This window comes from Anomaloglossus baeobatrachus, chromosome 7 (genome assembly GCF_048569485.1).
Source record: "Anomaloglossus baeobatrachus isolate aAnoBae1 chromosome 7, aAnoBae1.hap1, whole genome shotgun sequence".
Classification (NCBI taxonomy): domain Eukaryota; kingdom Metazoa; phylum Chordata; class Amphibia; order Anura; family Aromobatidae; genus Anomaloglossus; species Anomaloglossus baeobatrachus.
This window is the reverse complement of record NC_134359.1, coordinates 246,424,866-246,448,419: the sequence shown is the minus strand read 5'-3', so window position 1 is coordinate 246,448,419 and position 23,554 is coordinate 246,424,866. Positions and strand designations below refer to the sequence as shown.

Genomic DNA, 23,554 nt, shown 5'->3' with positions numbered 1-23,554 from the left:
CCGGTGAACCGGCTGAGGACAAAAGGAAGGCAAGGATATATCCTGATTAAGATGAAACGAGGATACGACCTTAGGGAGAAACTCCGGAATGGGGCGCAGCACTACCTTGTCCTGGTGGAACACCAGGAAGGGAGCCTTGGATGACAGAGCTGCCAGCTCAGACACTCGCCTAAGCGATGTGATCGCAACAAGAAACGCCACTTTCTGTGACAGGCGAGAAAAGGAAACGTCCTTTAGAGGCTCGAAGGGCGGCTTTTGCAGAGCAACTAGTACTCTGTTCAGATCCCATGGATCTAACGGCCGCTTGTACGGGGGCACAATATGACAGACCCCCTGTAGGAACGTGCGCACCTTAGGAAGACGTGCTAGACGCTTCTGAAAAAAACACAGATAGTGCCGAGACTTGCCCTTTAAGGGAGCTGAGCGACAAGCCCTTTTCCAACCCCGATTGCAGGAAGGAAAGAAAGGTGGGCAATGCAAATGGCCAAGGGGATACTCTCTGTGCAGAGCACCAGGATAAGAAAATCTTCCACGTTCTGTGGTAGATCTTAGCAGACGTTGATTTCCTAGCTTGTCTCATTGTGGCTACGACTCCTTGAGATAATCCTGCGGACGCTAGGATCCAGGACTCAATGGCCACACAGTCAGGTTCAGGGCCGCAGAATTCTGATGGAAAAACGGCCCTTGGGACAGTAAGTCTGGTCGGTCTGGCAGTGACCACGGTCGACCGACCGTGAGATGCCACAGATCCGGATACCACGATCTCCTCGGCCAGTCTGGGGCGACGAGTATGACGCGGCTGCAATCGGATCTGATCTTGCGTAACACTCTGGGCAAGAGTGCCAGAGGTGGGAAGACGTATGGGAGCCGGAACTGCGACCAATCTTGAACTAATGCGTCTGCCGCCAGAGCTCTTTGATCGCGCGACCTCGCCATGAATGCCGGGACCTTGTTGTTGTGCCGGGACGCCATTAGGTCGACGTCCGGCACTCCCCATCGGCGACAGATTTCCTGAAACACGTCCGGGTGAAGGGACCACTCCCCTGCGTCCATGCCCTGGCGACTGAGGAAGTCTGCTTCCCAATTTTCTACGCCTGGGATGTGAACCGCGGATATGGTGGATGCTGTGTCCTCCACCCACATTAGAATGCGCCGGACTTCTTGGAATGCTTGCCGACTGCGCGTCCCTCCTTGGTGGTTGATGTATGCCACCGCTGTGGAGTTGTCCGACTGGATTCGGATCTGCTTTCCTTCCAGCCACTGTTGGAAGGCCAGTAGGGCAAGATACACTGCCCTGATTTCCAGAACATTGATCTGAAGGGTGGACTCCTGCGGAGTCCACGTCCCCTGGGCCCTGTGGTGGAGAAACACTGCTCCCCACCCTGACAGACTCGCATCTGTCGTGACCACTGCCCAGGATGGGGGCAGGAAGGATCTTCCCTGAGACAATGAGGTGGGAAGGAGCCACCATTGTAGAGAGTCCTTGGCCGTCTGGGAAAGAGAGACTTTCCTGTCCAGGGACGTTGACTTCCCGTCCCATTGGCGGAGAATGTCCCATTGAAGTGGGCGCAGATGAAACTGCGCAAAGGGAACTGCTTCCATGGCTGCCACCATCTTCCCGAGGAAGTGCATGAGGCGCCGTAAGGGGTGCGACTGGCCTTGAAGGAGGGATTGCACCCCTGTCTGTAGGGACCGCTGCTTGTTCAGCGGAAGCTTCACTCTCGCTGCTCGAGTATGAAACTCCATGCCAAGATACGTTAGCGACTGTGACGGTGACAGATTCGACTTTGGAAAGTTGATGATCCATCCGAACGTCTGTAGAGTCTCCAGCGTAGCATGTAGACTGAGTTGGCATGCCTCTTGAGAGGGTGCCTTGACAAGTAGATCGTCTAGGTAAGGGATCACCGAGTGTCCCTGAGAGTGCAAGACTGCTACCACCGCCGCCATGACCTTGGTGAAGACCCGGGGGGCTGTCGCCAGACCGAATGGCAGAGCTACGAACTGAAGATGGTCGTTTCCTATCACAAAACGTAGAAAACGTTGATGTTCTGTAGCAATTGGCACGTGGAGATAAGCATCTTTGATGTCTATTGAGGCAAGGAAGTCTCCTTGAGACATTGAGGCAACGACAGAGCGGAGGGTTTCCATCCGGAACCGTCTGGCGTGCACATGTTTGTTGAGCAGCTTTAGATCCAGAACAGGACGGAACGAGCCGTCCTTTTTTGGAACCACAAAGAGATTGGAGTAAAACCCTCGCCCTTGTTCCTGAGGCGGTACAGGAACCACTACTCCTTCCGCTCTTAGGGAGTCCACCGCCTGCAGCAGGGCATCTGCTCGGTCTGGATGTGGGGAGGTTCTGAAGAACCGAGCTGGAGGACGAGAACTGAACTCGATTCTGTACCCGCGAGACAAAATGTTTGTCACCCACCGGTCTTTGACCTGTGACATCCAACTGTCAGAAAGGCGGGAGAGCCTGCCCCCGACCGGAGATGCGGAGGGGGGGGGCTGGAAGTCATGAGGTAGCCGCTTTGGAAGCGGTTCCTCCATTTGCTTTCTTGGGGCGTGCGTGAGCCCGCCAGGAATCTGAGACTCTTTGCGTCCTCTGAGTCCCTTTGGACGAGGAGAATTGTGTCTTGCCCGAACCTCGAAAGGACTGAAACCTCTGCTGCCATTTTTTCTGTTGAGGTTTGCTGGATCTGGGCTGGGGTAAGGAAGAGTCTTTACCCTTGGACTGTTTAATGATGTCAGCCAATGGCTCGCCAAACAGTCTATCTCTAGATAAAGGCAAGCTGGTTAAACATTTTTTGGAACCAGCATCTGCTTTCCAGTCCTTTAACCACAAGGCTCTGCGCAAAACTACCGAATTGGCGGACGCCATTGAGGTGCGGCTGGTAGATTCTAGGACCGCATTGATAGCGTAAGACGCAAACGCAGACATCTGCGAGGTAAGGGACGCCACTTGCGGCACCGCTGGATGTATGACAGCATCCACTTTTGCTAAACCAGCTGAAATAGCTTGGAGTGCCCATACGGCTGCGAATGCTGGAGCAAACGACGCGCCGATAGCTTCATAGACAGATTTTAACCAAAGGTCCATCTGTCTGTCATTGGCATCCTTAAGTGAAGCGCCATCCTCCACTTCAACTATGGATCTAGCTGCAAGTTTGGAAATCGGGGGGTCTACTTTTGGACACTGGGTCCAGCGCTTGACCACATCAGGGGGGAAAGGAAAACGTGTATCCTTAGAACGTTTAGAGAAACGCCTTTCTGGATGAGCGTCGTGTTTCTGGATTGACTCTCTGAAGTCAGAGTGATCCAAGAAAGCACTCAATTTACGCTTGGGATAGAGGAAACGAAACTTCTCCTGCTCTGCAGCTGCCTCCTCTGCAGAAGGAGCTGGGGGAGAAATATCCAACAGTCTATTGATGGCTGAGATAAGCTCGTTTACCATGGTGTCCCCATCCGGGGTATCCAGATTGAGAGGGGTTCCAGGATAAGACTCCTGATCACTCTCTTCAGACGCATCACAGGGCGACTGATTGCGCTGAGACCCTGAGCAGTGTGATGACGTTGAGGGTCTTTCCCAGCGAGCTCGCTTAGGGTGGCTGGGGCTATCATCTGAGTCATAATACTCAGCCTGGGAAGCCGGGGACCCCCTTGCAGTCTGGATTAATTCCAACTGAGGGGGATTAGAGGACAGAGACCTCGCCGTGTCCATAGACTGAGCCCCAGTCATGGATTGCAAAGTTTCAAGGATTTTTGCCATAGTCACAGACATTCCATCAGCAAAAACTGCAAAGTCTGTCCCTGACACCGGGGCAGGACTTACAAGCGTCTCAGCCTGGGTCACTACCCCTCCGGACTCCGGCTGGCGAAGCAGCACCGGATCTGAGCATTGCACACAATGGGGGTCTTTGGAACCTGCTGGTAGAGCAGCCCCACATGCAGCACACGCAGTGTACACAGCCCTAGCCTTGGCAGCCTTGCGTTTTGTGGATGACATGTTGCTGCCTCCTCAGAGCGATCTGGGGTATCCAGCCAGGAAGCGACCTCACAGTGCAAGAAATAAATAAATATATATATCTGGTGACACAGTACACCAATACACACTGAGGCACTAGAGGGGCCAGCTGAAATGCCGCTTACCGCCCGCTTAAGAGCGGGTGTGTGGTCGCCAAAAGCCCCCTAGTCCAGGTCTCCCAGAGCCTTGCGTCCTTCCTCCAGCCAGACTGCATGTAATGGCTGCCGGCGTCCTGGGAGAGGAGGGGGGGCGGGCCCTGGGCGTTCCTGGCTAAGAGCGGGAAGCCTGCTTCCCTCTGTGCCTAGTGAGAGGGCTGGAGCATGTAAATCAGGCTCCAGCCCTCGTCGCTGCTGCGAAACAGCGTCTCTCCCCTACCCTGATTGACAGGGTGGGGGCGGGGAACGAAGCGGAGCTAGGCCGCAAAAGCCGGGGACTGGATTTATAAACGCCGCCGCCGTAAAAGCGCGGTCGGCGTGTCCCCGGCGCACTACAAGTCACAGCAGCGCCGCCGGTCCAGTGGGGGTCGGCGCTGCGTTCCCACAACACAAAAGTCCCCCAGTAAACTGCAGGAACACCAACTCAATCGTTACGGTCCCCGGCGCACTACAACACCCAGCCAGCCCGGAGTGTGTCTGTGCCTGCCGGGGACACAGAGTACCTGTATGATGCAGGGCCATGTCCCTGATTGTACTCCTGCTCCATATCCATCAGGTTCAACTGGGTCTGTGGATGGAGCCCGGCGTCAGAGCTTAGAGGCCGGCAGGATCCCACTTCCACAGAGCCCTACAAGGGGATGTGGAAGGAAAACAGCATGTGGGGCTCCAGCCCCCTGTACCAGCAATAGGTACCTCAACCTTACAACACCATCCACGGGTGAGAAGGGAGCATGCTGGGGGCCCTATATGGGCCCTCTTTTCTTCCATCCGAAATAGTCAGCAGCTGCTGCTGACTAAAATCTGTGGAGCTATGCGTGGATGTCTGACCCTCCTTCGCACAAAGCTTGAAAACTGGAGAACCCGTGATACCACGGGGGGGTATAGCCAGAAGGGGAGGGGGCCTTGCACTTTTTAGTGTAGTGCTTTGTGTGGCCTCCGGAGGGCAGTAGCTATACCCCAATCGTCTGGGTCTCCCAATAGAGCGCTGAAGAAAAAGAATTTACGGTAAGTAAACAAAATTCTCTTTTTCTTTATTGTTCCTATGGGAGACCCAGACCATGGGACGTCTCAAAGCAGTCCATGGGTGGGAATAAACAAAAAAACTAAGTAGGCGGAGCCTAACTTCACAAATGGGCGACAGCCGCCTGAAGGATGCGTCTGCCCAAGCTCGCATCTGCCGAAGCATGAGCATGCACTTGGTAGTGCTTTGAAAAGGTATGCAGGCTAGTCCAAGTGGCAGCCTGACAGACCTGCTGAGCCGTAGCCTGGTGCCTGAAGGCCCAAGAGGCACCGACAGCTCTGGTCGAGTGTGCCTTGATCCCCGGCGGGGGAGGCACCTGAGAATACTGGTAGGCATCCGAAATGGCCGACCTAATCCAACGGGCTAAGGTCGGCTTAGAAGCAGAGAGGCCCTTACGCCGACCTGTGGTTAGCACAAAAAGAGAGGTGCACCGCCTAAGAGCAGCGGTGCGAGACACATAGATCTGGAGAGCACGCACCAGATCTAAAGTATGCAACGCTTTTTCAAAGCGATGAACAGGAGCTGGACAAAAGGAAGGTAGGGTAATGTCCTGGTTAAGGTGGAAAGGAGAGACCACCTTAGGAAGAAAGTCCGGAGTCGGACGTAGAAGCACCTTGTCTTGATGAAAAACCAAAAAAGGTGACTCCGAAGAGAGCGCAGCCAAATCAGAGACTCTCCTGAGGTAAGTTATGGCCACTAGAAAGACCACTTTCTGAGAAAGACGAAACAAAGAAACCTCCCTAAGAGGCTCAAAGGGGGGTTTCTGCAAAACCGTGAGAACCAAATTGAGGTCCCAGGGATCCAAGGGCCGCCGGTAAGGCGGAATGATGTGAGACGCGCCTTGCAAGAAGGTGCGGATCTGAGCCAGCCGGGCGAGACGCCGCTGGAACAGCACTGACAGAGCTGAGACTTGTCCCTTGAGAGAGTTGAGGGACAATCCCAGCTGCAGACCGGACTGTAGAAAGGACAGAAGGGTCGGCAAGGAAAAAGGCCAAGGAGGATGGCCGGAAGAGCGACACCAGGACAGGAAAATCTTCCAAGTCCTGTGATAGATCTTGGCAGAGGAAGACTTACGGGCCCGAGTCATAGTGGAGATGACTTCAGGAGGGATACCAGAAGCCGTCAAGATCCAGGACTCAAGAGCCACGCCGTCAATCTGACGGCCGCAGAATTCTGGCGGAAAAACGGACCTTGTGAGAGAAGGTCTGGACGGTCCGGAAGATGCCACGGCACCTCTACGGACAGATGGAGCAGGTCTGGGTACCAAGCTCGCCTGGGCCAGTCTGGAGCAATAAGAATGACTCGACGGCCCTCCAGTCTGATCTTGCACAGAACTCTGGGCAAGAGCGCTAGAGGGGGAAACACGTAGGACAGACGAAACTGGGACCAGTCTTGAACCAGAGCGTCCGCGGCGAATGCCTGAGGATCGTGGGAGCGAGCCACGTAAACCGGAACCTTGTTGTTGTGACGGGATGCCATTAGGTCCACGTCCGGAGTGCCCCATTTGCGGCAGATTGACTGAAACACTGCCGGATGCAGGGACCACTCGCCGCCGTCCACGGTTTGACGGCTGAGATAATCTGCCTCCCAGTTTTCCACGCCTGGGATGTGGACTGCGGATATAGTGGACTTTGAGTCCTCCGCCCATTGAAGGATGCGTTGGACCTCCAACATTGCCAGGCGGCTGCGTGTCCCGCCTTGGTAATTGATGTAGGCAACCGCTGTCGCGTTGTCTGACTGGACTCGGATGTGCTTGCCCGCTAATAAGTGGTGAAAAGCTAGGAGAGCCAGAAGCACGGCTCTGGTTTCCAGCACATTGATCGAGAGGGCTGACTCGGATGGAGTCCAGGTGCCCTGCGCTCGGTGGTGGAGACATACCGCTCCCCAGCCGGATAGACTGGCATCCGTGGTGAGGATCACCCAGGACGGGACCAGGAAGGAGCGCCCCTGAGACAGAGAGAGGGACCAAAGCCACCACTGAAGAGATCTCCTGGTCTGTGGCGACACAGCCACTAACCTGTGCAAGGAGGAAGGCCGCTTGTCCCAACAGCGGAGAATGTCCAGCTGCAGAGGACGCAGATGGAACTGGGCAAAGGGAACAGCCTCCATTGACGCCACCATCTGACCCAGCACCTGCATCAGGTGCCTGATGTAATAATGGCTGGGCCTCAGCAGAGAGCGCACCGCCAGTTGGAGGGACTGTTGTTTGATTAAGGGCAACTTCACAAGAGCCAGAAGAGTCTCGAACTGCATCACTAAGTACGTGAGCCTCTGGGTCGGAGTCAGAGTGGATTTTGGCAGATTGACAAGCCACCCGAATTGGGCTAGAGTGGCGAGAGTGAGCGAGACACTCCGCTGACAGTCTGCGCTGGATGAAGCCTTGACAAGAAGGACGTCCAGGTAAGGAATCACTGCCAACCCCTGGAGGTGCAGAACCGCAACCACTGCTGCCATGACCTTGGTGAATACTCGAGGGGCTGTGGCTAACCCGAAGGGGAGAGCCACGAATTGGAAATGTTCCTCTCCGATTGCAAAACGCAGCCAACGCTGGTGAGAAACTGCAATTGGCACATGCAGATAGGCATCTCTGATGTCGATGGATGCCAGGAAATCCCCTTGGGTCATTGAGGCAATGAATGACCGCAGAGACTCCATGCGAAAATCCTGAACATGCTTGTTGAGAAGCTTGAGATCCAGGATGGGCCGGAAGGACCTGTCCTTTTTGGGGACTAGGAAGAAATTTGAATAGAAAGCTCTGAACCGTTCCCGGGCAGGAACCGGCACAATTACTCCGTTGGCCTGCAAGGATGCCACGGCCTGTGAGAAGGCGGCAGCCTTGGAGCAGGGGGGAGTTGAGAGAAAAAATCTGTTTGGCGGGCTGGAAGAGAATTCTATCCTGTAGCTGTGGGAGATGATATCCCGCACCCACTGATCGGAGACGTGTTGAAACCACGCGTCGCCAAAGTGGGAGAGCCTGCCACCGACTAAGGACGTTGCTGGCGCGGACATATAGTCAAGAGGAGGCTGCCTTAGTGGCAGCCGCTCCTGCGATCTTCTGTGGACGCACTTTTGTGCGCCAGTTGGATTTTTGGTCCTTAGCTGAGTTAGCGGACAAGGCCGAGGGCTTAGAGGACGACCAGTTAGAGGAACGAAAGGAACGAAACCTCGACTGATTCCTACCCTGGACAGGTTTCCTGGTTTTGGTTTGTGGCATGGAAGTACTCTTCCCGCCAGTAGCTTCCTTAATAATTTCATCCAGCTGTTCACCGAACAGCCGGGACCCAGCAAAGGGGAGCCCAGCAAGGTACTTCTTTGAAGAAGCATCTGCCTTCCACTCTCTAAGCCACAAGATCCTGCGGATAGCGAGGGAATTAGCCGAAGCCACCGCAGTGCGGTGAGAAGCCTCTAGCATGGCAGACATGGCATAGGATGAAAAAGCTGAAGCCTGAGCAGTTAAGGTAACCATCTCAGGCATAGATTCCTTAGTGAGGGAATGCATCTCCTCTAGAGAAGCAGAGATGGCTTTGAGAGCCCACACTGCTGCAAAAGATGGGGAGAACGAGGCCCCTGCCGCCTCATATACAGATTTGGCCAGAAGGTCAACCTGGCGGTCAGTGGAATCCTTAAGCGAGGTGCCATCAGCCACCGATACAACAGTCTGGGCTGAGAGTCTAGACACCGGGGGGTCTACCTTTGGGGAATGAGCCCACTCCTTGACCACCTCAGGTGGAAAGGGAAAACGGTCATCAGAACCACGCTTTGGGAAGCGTTTGTCAGGGCAGGCCCTGGGCTTGGTCACAGCGGCCTGAAAACTGGAGTGGTTAAAGAACACACTCTTTGTCCTCTTAGGCGAGGTAAACTGGTACTTTTCTGCCAGAGAGGGTTGTTCCTCTGATACTGGCGGATTGAGATCCAGTACAGAATTAATGGACGCAATCAAATCACTAACATCTGAGTCACTTTCGGACAGACCAATGGGGCACATGGAGGTAGTCTCCGAGCCCCCAGTAAAGGCATCCTCCTCGTCCTGCGAGTCAGCTTCTGAGACCGAGCCGCGGGACGAGGAAGGAGAGGGAGCCCTGCGTCTCTTCTTAGAAGGACGGGGTCTGGGACCAGATGATGAATCCTCTGTGAGCTCCGGTCCTGAGAGAGACCTAGCAGCAGAGGCACCCTGTGAAGGGGGCTGATGCATGCTCAGCAAAGTCCTGGACAGATGTCCCATGGAGTCAGCAAAAGACTGGGAGATAGACCTGGTTAAGGATTCTACCCAAGCCGGGGGTTCAGCCACAGGAGCCGGAGCAGCCTGAGAGACCCCTGGGGGTGAGACTCCAGGCTGAGGCACCGCCAGGTTGGAGCAGGCATCACAATGTGGATAGGTGCTCGGTTCAGGCAGCAGGAGCTTACATGCAGTGCATACTGAATACAGCTTTGGAGCCTTGCTCCTCGTGTGAGACATGCTGCTGGAGTGGGGGCTCTGCCAGAATGACCCCCAGAGAGTATATACAGAGGTCCACAACCAGAGGTTGTGGCTTACCAGACCGCTGGAGCGGTGTTGTGTGCCCTCCAGATCCCGAAGCCCGGACCCCCAAGCACCTCAGCAGGGATGCTGCAGACCAGAGCTGATCGCAGGGAAAACGCTGAGAAAATGGCCGCCGGAGCGAAGAGAGGGGGCGGGATCATCTCTGAGAGCGGGATCTGGAGGGCCATAGAGACTTATAGGGGAGGAGACATGTACTCAATGAGGAGTGTCTCTCCCCTATGCAGAACGGCCGCTGGGCGGAGCCGCGCTGTCCCTCTGCATGAATGACATGCGAGGGCAGTGAAACCGAAACTAGGCCTCCGGCGAAGCCGGGGCCTAAATTTGAGCGGTGCGGCCGGCGCGCAGGCACCATCGGCGCGGTTCTCCGGCGACAGCCAGAGAACCCGCCGGAAATGTCACAAAATACACTCAGCACACTCTCCCACAACAATAAAGTGCAGGGACCCCCAATATATAAACGTCTCAGGTACTTAGCTTGCTGAGACGCAGGGTTCCAAATCCCTGGGGATGAGTGCTCCGGTCCAGCAGGATCCTGAAAGGCTGCGGATGGAGATCGGTCTCCTGCCAAGCATGGAGAACCGTGCTGGCTCCCACTTCAAGCCAGAGCCCAGGAGGGATGGTGAAGGAGCACGGCATGTAAGGCTCCAGCCTTGGAATCAACCTTAACAGTACCGCCGACACAGTGGGGTGAGAAGGGACATGCCGGGAGTCCAGCTTGGACCCGCTTTTCTTCAAACTCTTTCCAAAAATCAGATGAGAATGCATGTGTGGATGTATGCCTCCTGAACACAAAGCGATAAACTGGCTAGATCTGGTTCTCCAGGGGGTGTATAAGCTCAGAGGGAGGAGCTACACTTTTGAGTGTAGTACTTCGTGTGTCCTCCGGAGGCAGAAGCTATACACCCTATGGTCTGGGTCTCCCATAGGAACGATAAAGAAAAAGACATTAATATTAATCAACGAAACATTCGTATTGGTGGTAGCGCGGCATTAAACCCATTCTTTTTCTCCGGCACCTAAAGATCCTTTATGATATGCTAATGAGGCCAGGGACTAGTCACAAGGGAGTTAGTTCCTGCGCTTATTCCGCCCTCTTAGCATGTTAGTATACCCACAGGGGCGTGCTAGCATACTATTCAATGCCTATTGCCTAGCGTCATCAGCATTGATGCACATACCTCTGTATGATATCACCGCTGATCAGAAGTCCTGGCACTTGCAGTCCCCTGTGGACGTGCTAACATGCTAAGCGGGCAGAACGAGTGCAGGAAGCAACGCCCTTGTGACTAGTCCCTGCGCTCATTAGCTTATCATAAACAATCTTTAGAAATACTTTTTCTTAAGATCTCTTTATGTATGTTACTTGGCAGGGACGGTTAGGCAGGGATTAGAAATATAAACACAGAACTGTTTGTGCTTCTGGGTGCAGATTGGACCTGACAGATTCCCTTTAAGTCTGTAGTCACTCTGTGTCACTTTGCATCTGCACTGTGCGCTGTGAGGATTAACTAGTTTCAGAGTTGGTAAACAGTGGTTGCATGGCCGTGAGTATGAGGTATGCGTACTCCCGGCCAGAATCCGACAAGATGGGCGGCAGCCTTGCTCAATACATTTGCATTTAGCTGGATTCTGGCTAGGAGTCTACATATTGCATACTCCCCGCCATGTGACCACTGTTCACCGAATCTGAAACCGGCGACTCTACACAGCACACAGTGTGCGATGCAAGGATGAAGCAGCAGATTATGCCATGGATATTCAGAATAAAGTCTTTGGGGTCACATATTTCACATCCTCACCTGAAAAGGCCTCCGGGGGGTGAAAACGCATAGCACTTAAGAGTAGGAAAGGAGCTTCGAAGCTGCACTGCCAACACAGAAGCGGCTCCAGCCCCTAAACTATGTCCGACAATGACCAGCTTGTATTCCTGGCAAGAAAAAGTATACATGAATTGCAGTAGAGCGCATGCTGCGCCATTAGTTACTAAGACAGTAAACACTTACCGGGGCTACGGTGAACGCTTGGTTCAATATGCCGTCGTTTATAAGCCTTCTGTAGATGTAACTTGCAGCCTGGCTTATACCCTAGAGGAGTAGGAAGTTTACATGTGATGTTTCATGAGCATAATAATAATAATAAATAATAATAATAATAATTTTATACATTTATATAGCGATATTAATTCCACAGCACTTTACATACATTGGCAACACTGTCCCCATTGGGGCTCACAATCTAGAGTCCCTATCTGTATGTCTTTGGAGTGTGGGAGGAAACCGGAGTACCTGGAGGAAACCCACGCAAACACGGGGAGAACATACAAACTCCTTGCAGATGGTGTCCTTGGTGGGATTTGAACCCAAGACCCCAGCGTTGCAAGACTGCAGTGCTAACCACTGAGCCACCGTGCCGCCCGCACAGAGCCACCGTGCCGCCCCGCACAGAGCCACCGTGCCGCCCCGCACAGAGCCACCGTGCCGCCCCGCACAGAGCCACCGTGCCGCCCCGCACAGAGCCACCGTGCCGCCCCGCACAGAGCCACCGTGCCGCCCCGCACAGAGCCACCGTGCCGCCCCGCACAGAGCCACCGTGCCGCCCCGCACAGAGCCACCGTGCCGCCCCGCACAGAGCCACCGTGCCGCCCCGCACAGAGCCACCGTGCCGCCCCGCACAGAGCCACCGTGCCGCCCCGCACAGAGCCACCGTGCCGCCCCGCACAGAGCCACCGTGCCGCCCGCACAGAGCCACCGTGCCGCCCGCACAGAGCCACCGTGCCGCCCGCACAGAGCCACCGTGCCGCCCGCACAGAGCCACCGTGCCGCCCTAAGAAGCAGATTCTCACCATAACGGACCCCATCACTGCAAGGAGCCTGCAAACGGCCTTCAGGGGATCATTCAGACGTTCATTTATCATGTATGTGTTGTATCTGTGTTTATCACGGATAGAATATGTAGCCATTATAGTCTATGGAGCTGTACGTGTTTGTTTGTTTTTTTTTGCAGACTGTTTGTCCACAAAATGTCACAGATCTTTCAGTTTTTTGAGTGACGCATCAAAAATCATCCAAAAAAAGTCTAGGAGTCAATTTAGATTTTGGAAAGTTTGGATAAGCTGCACTCAGGATCTGTAATAATGACGGACATACTCCTATAATAGCAGTCAGCGAAATGCTCTTATCTGATCGCTATTGGATTGCCTCCTTCCATGCTCCTCTTAGACGAGTGCTTTTGTGTTCTCCAACAAGATTCAGCATCTTACCTCCACCGAGAACATGCCCCAATTTTAATCAGACTTTATAAATGAAGAGTCAGGAGTAGGGCTGAGCGGACCGGACTGTAAAAGTCCGGATCCGCGCGGTTTCCACAATATCAGGGTGCTGGGCCTGGGATTCCGGATGCACAATCCGGATTCGGCAATTATAGTAAAAAGTAAACAAAAGAAGAAATAAGTGAGCGTTCTATACTTACCGAGACTCTGTATCATGGCGGCACACTGCTTCCAGGTCGCGCATTCCCTTCCTGTACTGTGCATGTATACACACAGCTTTCCATGTTTTCCCCACCCACCGGCCATCCTCTTGTCTGTGATTGGTTGCAGGATGACGCCCCCCCAGCCTGTGACAGTATCTGCCTGCAGTCATCGCGGCTCAGTCGTAAACTACACTCAGAGCTGGCAGTCTTCTCTATGGCTGCTCGCTCTGAGATGTAGCAAAGCTGGATGTGTCGTCGTGGGACCTCGTGTGGATTACGTCGGAGCTGCAAGGTGTTGTGGTTAATAAAGTGGTGAATGAGGGTGCGTTTTATACTTTATTCCAAATAAAGGATTTTTCTGTGTGTGTGTGTGTGTGTGTGTGTGTGTTTACATTCATTTACAAGTTTGTGTGATGCAGGTATCTCATAGAAGCCTGTGCCATCACAAACCTAGGGCTTAGTAGCAGCTGTGCGCCGCTATTAACCCCTTATTACCCCGATTGGCACCGCATCAGGCCAATGGGAAGGGCCGGTATCGCACCGGGATTGTCACATCTAATAAATGCGGCAATACCGGGCGGCTACGGGCTGAGAATACCAGCCCCCAGCCGGCGTTATCATGCCTGGGGATAAAAATTAGGGGGAACCGCACGTCGGTTTTTTTTTTTTAATTATTTATTTAAATAAAAATAAAAAGCCGGAGTCACACTTGCGAGGGATACACTGCATTCCCTGCCCACCGGCCATCCTGCTGCCTGTGATTGGTTGCAGTCAGCTGACACACTGCGACTCAGGGAGGAGGCACGTCTAACTGCAACCAATTACACGCGCCAGTGGGCGGGCAAAGTAATGAAAATTGAACTGTCGGCTCCGGAAGGGAAAAGCGTGATCCGGAAGGAGTGTGCTGCCATAACAGCCTTGGTGAGTATACCGCGCTCGCTCCTACACCCCTATCCCCTCCACAAATGCTTTTAATCTCCGGATTCCGGTACCCATTGACTTATTTGGACACCGGATTCCGGAGCAAATCGGATTCTTTAAAATCTGGCAGTGATCCGCCGGTCCCGGTTTTTCGGGCGTTCGATCAGCTCTAGTCAGGAGGCCCATAAGCATTAAACAATCGACAGATGTAAAGTGTGTTTGGACCTAAAGCCTTAGGTCAACTATGATAGAGTTTCACTTCATCGACATCAAAAGACAATTTCAACGTGCAAGCCTTCTATAAGTAATGCTTATAGGATTTCTCCCCACGATCTTTGTTCATAGGTTACAGAATGTGAGCACTGCAGCCAATCACTGGGTAGCATGAGCCATGTGATTAACTGCAGTGGTCAGCTGTAGCCATGGGCAGAGTGAGAGAAGCAACTCTGGTATGGTGATGGGTAACACCGTTTTTTTCGTTTCATAAAGACGCACTGGATTATAAGACGCACCTTAAATGCAGAGTCGGAAAAGAAGGGAATTTTGTTTACTTACCGTAAATTCCTTTTCTTCTAGCTCCAATTGGGAGACCCAGACAATTGGGTGTATAGCTTCTGCCTCCGGAGGCCACACAAAGTATTACACTTAAAAGTGTAAAGCCCCTCCCCTTCTGCCTATACACCCCCCGTGCATCACGGGCTCCTCAGTTTTGGTGCAAAAGCAGTAAGGAGGAACTTATAAATTGGTCTAAAGTAAATTCAATCCGAAGGAAGTTCGGAGAACTGAAAACCATTCAACATGAACAACATGTGTACACAAAGAACAACAGCCCGAAGGGAACAGGGGCGGGTGCTGGGTCTCCCAATTGGAGCTAGAAGAAAAGGAATTTACGGTAAGTAAACAAAATTCCCTTCTTCTTCGTCGCTCCATTGGGAGACCCAGACAATTGGGACGTCCAAAAGCAGTCCCTGGGTGGGTAAAATAATACCTCGTAATAGAGCCGTAAAAAACGGCCCCTTCCTACAGGTGGGCAACCGCCGCCTGAAGGACTCGCCTACCTAGGCTGGCATCTGCCGAAGCATAGGTATGCACCTGATAGTGTTTCGTGAAAGTGTGCAGGCTCGACCAGGTAGCCGCCTGACACACCTGCTGAGCCGTAGCCTGGTGCCGCAAAGCCCAGGACGCACCCACGGCTCTGGTAGAATGGGCCTTCAGCCCTGAGGGAACCGGAAGCCCAGAAGAACGGTAGGCTTCGAGAATTGGTTCCTTGATCCACCGAGCCAGGGTTGACTTGGAAGCCTGTGACCCTTTACGCTGGCCAGCGACAAGGACAAAGAGTGCATCCGAGCGGCGCAGGGGCGCCGTACGAGAAATGTAGAGTCTGAGTGCTCTCACCAGATCTAACAAGTGCAAATCCTTTTCACATTGGTGAACTGGATGAGGACAAAAAGAAGGTAAAGAGATATCCTGATTGAGATGAAAGGGGGATACCACCTTAGGGAGAAATTCCGGAACCGGCCGCAGAACCACCTTGTCCTGGTGAAACACCAGGAAAGGGGCTTTGCATGACAGCGCTGCTAGCTCAGACACTCTCCGAAGTGATGTGACTGCTACTAGGAAGACCACTTTCTGCGAAAGGCGTGAAAGAGAAATATCCTTCATTGGCTCGAACGGTGGTTTCTGAAGAGCCATCAGCACCCTGTTCAGATCCCAGGGTTCTAACGGACGGTTGTAAGGAGGGACTATGTGACAAACCCCCTGCAGGAACGTGCGTACCTGTGGAAGTCTGGCTAGGCGCTTCTGAAAAAACACAGAGAGCGCTGAGACTTGTCCCTTAAGGGAGCCGAGCGACAAACCCTTTTCCAATCCGGATTGAAGGAAGGACAGAAAAGTGGGCAAGGTAAATGGCCAGGGAGTAAAACCCTGATCAGAGCACCAGGATAAGAATATCCTCCACATCCTGTGGTAGATCTTGGCGGACGTTGGTTTCCTGGCCTGTCTCATAGTCATAGTGGCAATGACCTCTTGAGATAACCCTGAAGACGCTAGGATCCAGGACTCAATGGCCACACAGTCAGGTTGAGGGCCGCAGAATTCAGCTGGAAAAACGGCCCTTGAGACAGCAAGTCTGGTCGGTCTGGTAGTGCCCACGGTTGGCCCACCGTGAGATGCCACAGATCCGGGTACCAAGACCGCCTCGGCCAGTCTGGAGCGACGAGGATGGCGCGGCGGCAGTCGGACCTGATCTTGCGTAACACTCTGGGCAGCAGTGCCAGAGGAGGAACCACATAAGGCAGTTGAAACTGCGACCAATCCTGAACTAATGCGTCCGCCGCCAGAGCTCTGTGATCTTGAGACCGTGCCATGAATGCCGGGACCTTGTTGTTGTGCCGTGACGCCATTAGGTCGACGTCCGGCATCCCCCAGCGGCAACAGATCTCTTGAAACACGTCCGGGTGAAGGGACCATTCCCCTGCGTCCATGCCCTGGCGACTGAGAAAGTCTGCTTCCCAGTTTTCTACGCCCGGGATGTGAACTGCGGATATGGTGGAGGCTGTGGCTTCCACCCACAGCAGAATCCGCCGGACTTCCTGGAAGGCTTGCCGACTGCGTGTTCCGCCTTGGTGGTTGATGTATGCCACCGCGGTGGAGTTGTCCGACTGAATTCGGATCTGCTTGCCTTCCAGCCACGGCTGGAACGCCTTTAGGGCAAGATACACTGCCCTTATCTCCAGAACATTGATCTGAAGGGAGGACTCCGGCTGAGTCCAGGTACCCTGAGCCCTGTGGTGGAGAAAGACCGCTCCCCACCCTGACAGACTCGCGTCCGTCGTGACCACCGCCCAGGATGGGGGTAGGAAGGATTTCCCCTTCGACAATGAAGTGGGAAGAAGCCACCACCGAAGGGAGGCTTTGGCTGCCTGAGAAAGGGAGACGTTCCTGTCGAGGGACGTCGACTTCCTGTCCCATTTGCGGAGAATGTCCCATTGAAATGAACGCAGATGAAACTGCGCAAAAGGAACTGCCTCCATTGCTGCCACCATCTTCCCTAGGAAGTGCATGAGGCGCCTCAAGGGGTGTGACTGGCCTTGAAGGAGAGATTGCACCCCTGTCTGTAGTGAACGCTGTTTGTCCAGCGGAAGCTTCACTATCGCTGAGAGAGTATGAAACTCCATGCCAAGATATGTCAGTGATTGGGCCGGTGTCAGATTTGACTTTGGGAAATTGATGATCCACCCGAATCTCTGGAGAGTCTCCAGAGCAATGTCCAGGCTGTGTTGGCATGCCACTCGAGAGGGTGCCTTGACAAGCAGATCGTCTAAGTAAGGGATCACCGAGTGACCCTGAGAGTGTAGGACTGCTACCACTGTTGCCATGACCTTGGTGAAAACCCTTGGGGCTGTCGCCAGGCCGAAAGGCAGTGCCACGAACTGAAGGTGTTCTTCCCCTATGGCGAAACGCAGGAAGCGCTGATGCTCTGGTGCAATCGGTACGTGGAGATAAGCATCTTTGATGTCGATTGATGCTAGGAAATCTCCTTGGGACATTGAGGCGATGACGGAGCGGAGCGATTCCATCCGGAACCGCCTGGTTTTTACGTGTTTGTTGAGCAGTTTTAGGTCCAGAACAGGACGGAAAGATCCGTCCTTTTTTGGCACCACAAACAAGTTGGAGTAAAAACCGTGACCCTGTTGCTGAAGAGGAACAGGGATCACCACTCCTTCTGCCTTCAGAGTGCTCACCGCCTGAAGAAGAGCATCGGCTCGTTCGGGGGGCGGAGATGTTCTGAAGAAACGAGTCGGAGGACGAGAGTTGAACTCTATCCTGTAACCGTGAGACAGAATGTCTCTCACCCAACGGTCTTGTATCTGTGGCAGCCAGGCGTCGCAAAAGCGGGAGAGCCTGCCACCGACCGAGGATGCGGTGTGAGGAGGCCGAAAGTCATGAGGAGGCCGCTTTGGGAGCGGTTCCTCCGGCGGTCTTTTTAGGACGTGACTTAGACCGCCATGAATCGGAGTTCCTCTGATCCTTCTGTGGCCTGTTGGACGAGGAGAATTGAGACCTGCCCGCGGGCCGAAAGGACCGAAACTTCGATTTCCGTTGTTGAGGTCTGTTTGGTTTGGACTGGGGTAAGGATGAGTCCTTTCCCTTGGATTGTTTAATGATTTCATCCAATCGCTCACCAAACAGGCGGTCGCCAGAAAGTGGCAAATCGGTTAAGAACTTTTTGGAAGCAGAGTCTGCCTTCCATTCACGGAGCCACAAGGCCCTGCGGACTGCCACCGAATTGGCGGATGCTACCGCCGTACGTCTCGCAGAGTCCAGGACAGCATTAATGGCGTAGGACGCAAACGCCGACGCCTGAGTGGTTAAGGACACCACCTGCTGAGCAGAGACACGTGTGACAAGCTGAGATAGCTTGGAGCGCCCATACGGCTGCGAATGCCGGAGCAAAGGACGCGCCGATAGCTTCATAGATGGATTTCAACCAGAGCTCCATCTGTCTGTCAGTGGCATCTTTGAGTGAAGCCCCATCTTCCACTGCAACTATGGATCTAGCCGCCAGTCTGGAGACTGGAGGATCCACTTTGGGACACTGAGCCCAACCCTTGACAACGTCAGGGGGGGAAGGGGTAACGTGTGTCCTTAAGGCGCTTAGAAAAGCGCTTATCTGGACAAGCTCGGTGTTTCTGTACTGCCTCTCTGAAGTCGGAGTGATCCAGAAACGTACTCATTGTACGTTTGGGAAACCTAAAACGGAATTTCTCCTGCTGAGAAGCTGACTCCTCAATTGGAGGGGCTGGGGGAGAAAGATCCAACACCTGATTGATGGACGCTATAAGGTCATTCACTATGGCGTCTCCTTCAGGTGTATCTAGGTTGAGAGCGACCTCCGGATCAGAATCCTGATCTGCCACCTCCACTTCATCTAGAGAGTCCTCCTGCTGAGACCCTGAGCAGTGTGATGAGGTCGAGGGAAGCTCCCAGCGAGCCCGCTTAGGCGGTCTGGGACTGCGGTCCGTGTCGGAGACCTCACCTTGGGACCTATGAGTCACCCCAGGAGCACTTTGCTGCACCAACCGAGGGGGGCCTGGGGTCAATGACTCCACAGTGGCCGGGGCCTGTGTTACCAGTCTGGACTGCAAAGCTTCTAGTATTTTAGCAGACCATTTATCCATAGACTCAGAAAGTTTGTCAGCGAATATTGCAAACTCCGTCCCTGTCACCTGGACAGTGGTAGCAGGTGGTTCCACCTGGGCCACCAGTGGCAGAGGCTCTGGCTGAGTAAGTGCCGCAGGGGCCGAGCATTGCACACAATGAGGGTAGGTGGAACCTGCCGGTAGCATAGCCGCACATGAGGTACAGGTTGCAAAGTAAGCCTGTGCTTTGGTACCCTTGCTTTTTGCGGACGACATGCTGTTGTCTCCTCAGAGTACAATCCGGGAGGGTATATAGCCAAAAACCAACAGTGCGACCGTACAGAGTATATGTATAGCAAATGAGCATATATATATATATATATATATACACTTCGGCACCCAGGGGGGCCAGCACCTAGTAACAGGTGCGGCTTACCGACCGCCCAAAGCGGTTGTGTGACCACCAGATTCCCTGCCTGGGCCTCCCAGAGCCGTGTTGTCTCTCCTCTCCAGCTTCAGAAGTGCTGACAGGAATGGCTGCCGGCGTTCTGTGAGGAGGAGGGGGCCGTGGGCGTGCCCTAGAAAGTGCGGGAATCTGGTGCCCCACTGTGCTCAGTGAGGGGGGGAGGAGGATACAAAGTATGCTCCAGCCCTCAGCGCTGACGTCCAGTGCAGCGTCCCTCCCTTCCCCTGACTGGCAGGCCGGGGGGCGGGAGTATGCGGCACTAGGCCGCAGAAGCCGGGGACTAAAGTTATAAGCGCGGCCGGCAAACAAGCACGGTCAGCGCGGTAGTCCCGGCGTACTAACACACCCAGCAGTGCTGCAGCGTGTATAACACAAGCGCTCCATGCGCCGTCCCCAAGGGGACACAGAGTACCTCACAGTAGCAGGGCCTTGTCCCTGACGATACCCGGCTCCTGTCCAGCAGTTCCCCAGGGGCTGCGGAGGGAGCACGGTCCCAGTGTCTGGAGACCGATTAGGATCCCACTTCACCCAGAGCCCTTAAGGGATGGGGAAGGAAAACAGCATGTGGCTCCTGCCTATGTACCCGCAATGGGTACCTCAACCTTAACAACACCGCCGACCAGAGTGGGGTGAGAAGGGAGCATGCCGGGGGCCCTGTTATGGGCCCTCTTTTCTTCCATCCGATAAAGTCAGAAGCTGCTGCTGACTAAATTGTGGAGCTATGCGTGCATGTGTGCCTCCTTCGCACAAAGCATAAAAACTGAGGAGCCCGTGATGCACGGGGGGGTGTATAGGCAGAAGGGGAGGGGCTTTACACTTTTAAGTGTAATACTTTGTGTGGCCTCCGGAGGCAGAAGCTATACACCCAATTGTCTGGGTCTCCCAATGGAGCGACGAAGAAAAATCATTTTTAATATTAAACTAAGGGTCCGTCTTATAATGGTAATGCATCTTAATCCTAATGCTCACCAGGGGGAGCAGCTCAGGAAGGTCACAGGAGACAGGGTCAGCGATACTGCGGCCTCGGAGGAGGGGGTGTTGCGGCTCAGGAGGGTCGGCAATACTGCCAGCTAGGGGTTTTTTCAGCGGCTGGCGCCACTGATCTACTGGCGGGCTGCGGGGGAGTCATTGCAGTGGAGCGACTCAGGACGGGGTGTCTTGGCGGCACGTGCATTGATCTGACTGCGGTCTCCATTGAATCGCCTGCAGTTGATGAGATGCACGTCAAGAAAATGACAGCGGAGGCGGCGCATGCGCAGATAGGACAGTGGCCATTTTAGTGAACTCCACTGTGTCAATCTGTGCACATGCCACCTCCGTGGCCATTTTCTTGAAGTACATTGCATCAACCGTGGGTGATTTAACCAAGCCTGAAGTCAGATCAATGCACCCGCCGCCGAGTCACCTCGTCCTGTGACCCTCCTGAGCCCTCAGTATTGCCGACCCTGCCTCCTATGACCCCGCTCCACCACCGCCACCTTGGTTAGCCATATCCAGATTGTAAGAAGCACCCCTATTTAACCCCCACTTTTGGGGGAAAAAGTGAGTCTTATAATTTGGAAATTACGGTATATTGTTACTTTTACAACAGGCAAATCTGGAAAGGAAAGGGGGGGGGGGGGGTGTTCAATTACAAAAAAAATCCTGGAAAATCCCTTCAAACCTTTTATATAACAGTTTTGCAGCAAAGGTGCATGGACTGAAAGTCATGAGAAATGACCATAGGGTAAGGATCATGCCAATTACCTATCAGGCCATGCATCCAGGTATTAATATGCCATTCTTTACCTTATGTGAAAAGCAGTCTCCGTCCACCCCATCTGTGTGCAGATTCTCGCAGTCTGCGGATAGATCGGTGAGGACGTCCTATAAAAGGATAGAAGTCAGGGTTAGTGCTAGGAGGCATCAGACAATCCAGTTTCTATTACATATATTTTTACACACATGACCACACATGTTGCAGCTGCACACTCAATACGGCGCCCCATTGCATGACTTTGATGTCAGGCTTGTTGGTCATCTGTCTATATGGGGTGAATTAACCCCTTCACCCCCGGCCACTAAAACACCCTAATGACCGGGCCATTTTTTGCAATTCTGACCAGTGTGACTTTGACAGGTTATAACTCTGGAACGCTTCAACGGATCCTGGCGATTCTGAGATTGTTTTTTCGTGACATATTGTACTTCATGTCAGTGGTAAATTTAGGCCGATATTTTTTGCGTTTATTTGTGAAAATTTAGGAAATTTGGCGAAAATTTTGAAAATTTCGCAATTTTCAAACTTTGAAAATTTATGCCCATAAATCTGAGAGATATGTCACACAAAATAGTTACTAAATAACATTTCCCACTTGTCTACTTTACATCAGCGCAATTTTCGAAACAAATTTTTTTTCCGTTAGGAAGTTAGAAGGGGTCAAAGGTCATCATCAAATTCTCATTTTTCCAACAAAATTTACAAAATAATTTTTTTTTAGGGACCACATTACATTTGAGGTGACTTTGAGAGGCCTAGGTGACAGAAAATACCCAAAAGTGACCCCATTCTAAAAACTACACCCCTCACACTGCTCAAAACCACATCCAATAAGTTTATTAACTCTTTAGGTGCTTCACAGGAACCAAAGCAATGGGGAAGGAAAAAATGAAAATTTTACTTTTTAAACACAAAAATGTTACTTTAGCCATAAAATTTTCATTTTTAAAAGGGAGAAAAGAGAAAGTACACAATACAATTTATTGTCATGTTCTCCTGAGTACGCTGATACCCCATATGTGGTAAAAATCAATTGTTTGGGCGCACGGCAGAGCTCGGAAGGGAAGGAGCGCCATTTGAATTTTTGAACGCAAAATTAGCTGCACTCATTAGCGGACGCCATGTCGGGTTTGAAGACCCCCTGAGGTGCCTAACCAATGGAGCTCCCCCACAAGTGACCCCATTTTGGAAACTAGAGCCCTCAAATATTTTTTCTAGATGTTTGATGAGCACTTTGAACCTCTGGGGGCTTCACAGAAGTTTATAGCGTTGAGCCGTGAAAAGAAAAAAAATTTTTTTTTACCACAAAACGGTTGCTTCAACTAGGTAGCTTTTTTTTTCACAAGGGTAACAGGAAAAAATGCACCATAAAATGTATTGTGCGTTTTCTCCTGAATATGCAGATACCTCATATGTGGTGGAAATCAAATCTTTGGACACACGGCAGTGCTCAGAAGGCAAGGAGCGCCATTTGAATTTTTGAGTGCAAAATTAGCTGCACTCATTAGCGGACGCCATGTGGGGTATGAAGACCCCCTGAGGTGCCTAAACAATGGAGCTCCCCCACAAGTCACCCCATTTTGGAAACTAGAGCCCTCAAATAATTTTTCTAGATGTTTGGTGAGCATTTTAAACACCTAAGGGCTTCACAGAAGTTTATAGCGTTGAGCCGTGAAAAGAAAAAAAAAAAATTTTTTACCACAAAACGGTTGCTTCAACTAGGTAGCTTTTTTTTTCACAAGGCTATCAGGAAAAAATGCACCATAAAATGTATTGTGCATTTTCTCCTGAGTACGCAGATACCTCATATGTGGTGGAAAGTAATTGTTTGGGCGCATGGCGGGGCTCAGAAGAGAAGGAGCGCCATTTGACTTTTCAAACGCACAGACGCAGTGCACTGATCGGCCGCTGCAGGACGCACGGTCGGATGCGATAAAAACAAGCGTCGGGGATACGTAAAAAAAAAGTCACGCCAAAAATTGACCATGGATGCAGATACGTTATGTGCATCCCTGATCAGCGCTTGGCGGGATGCACGGACGGATGCGATACAAAAAGC

At 52.7% G+C, this 23,554-nt stretch overlaps 1 protein-coding gene across 1 annotated transcript in view; it reads right to left on the bottom strand.

Annotated features, from left to right (window-relative positions):
* Positions 1 to 23,554, bottom strand: part of DAGLB (diacylglycerol lipase beta) — a 72,101-nt gene that overhangs the window by 7,394 nt on the left and 41,153 nt on the right. Inside the window, exons 9-11 of the mRNA XM_075319149.1 lie at positions 21,525 to 21,602; positions 11,741 to 11,821; positions 11,537 to 11,664 (exon numbers count right to left, since the gene is read on the bottom strand). Of these exons, the coding sequence (XP_075175264.1) occupies positions 11,537 to 11,664; positions 11,741 to 11,821; positions 21,525 to 21,602 (287 nt within the window). The remainder of the gene's footprint in view (positions 1 to 11,536; positions 11,665 to 11,740; positions 11,822 to 21,524; positions 21,603 to 23,554) is intronic.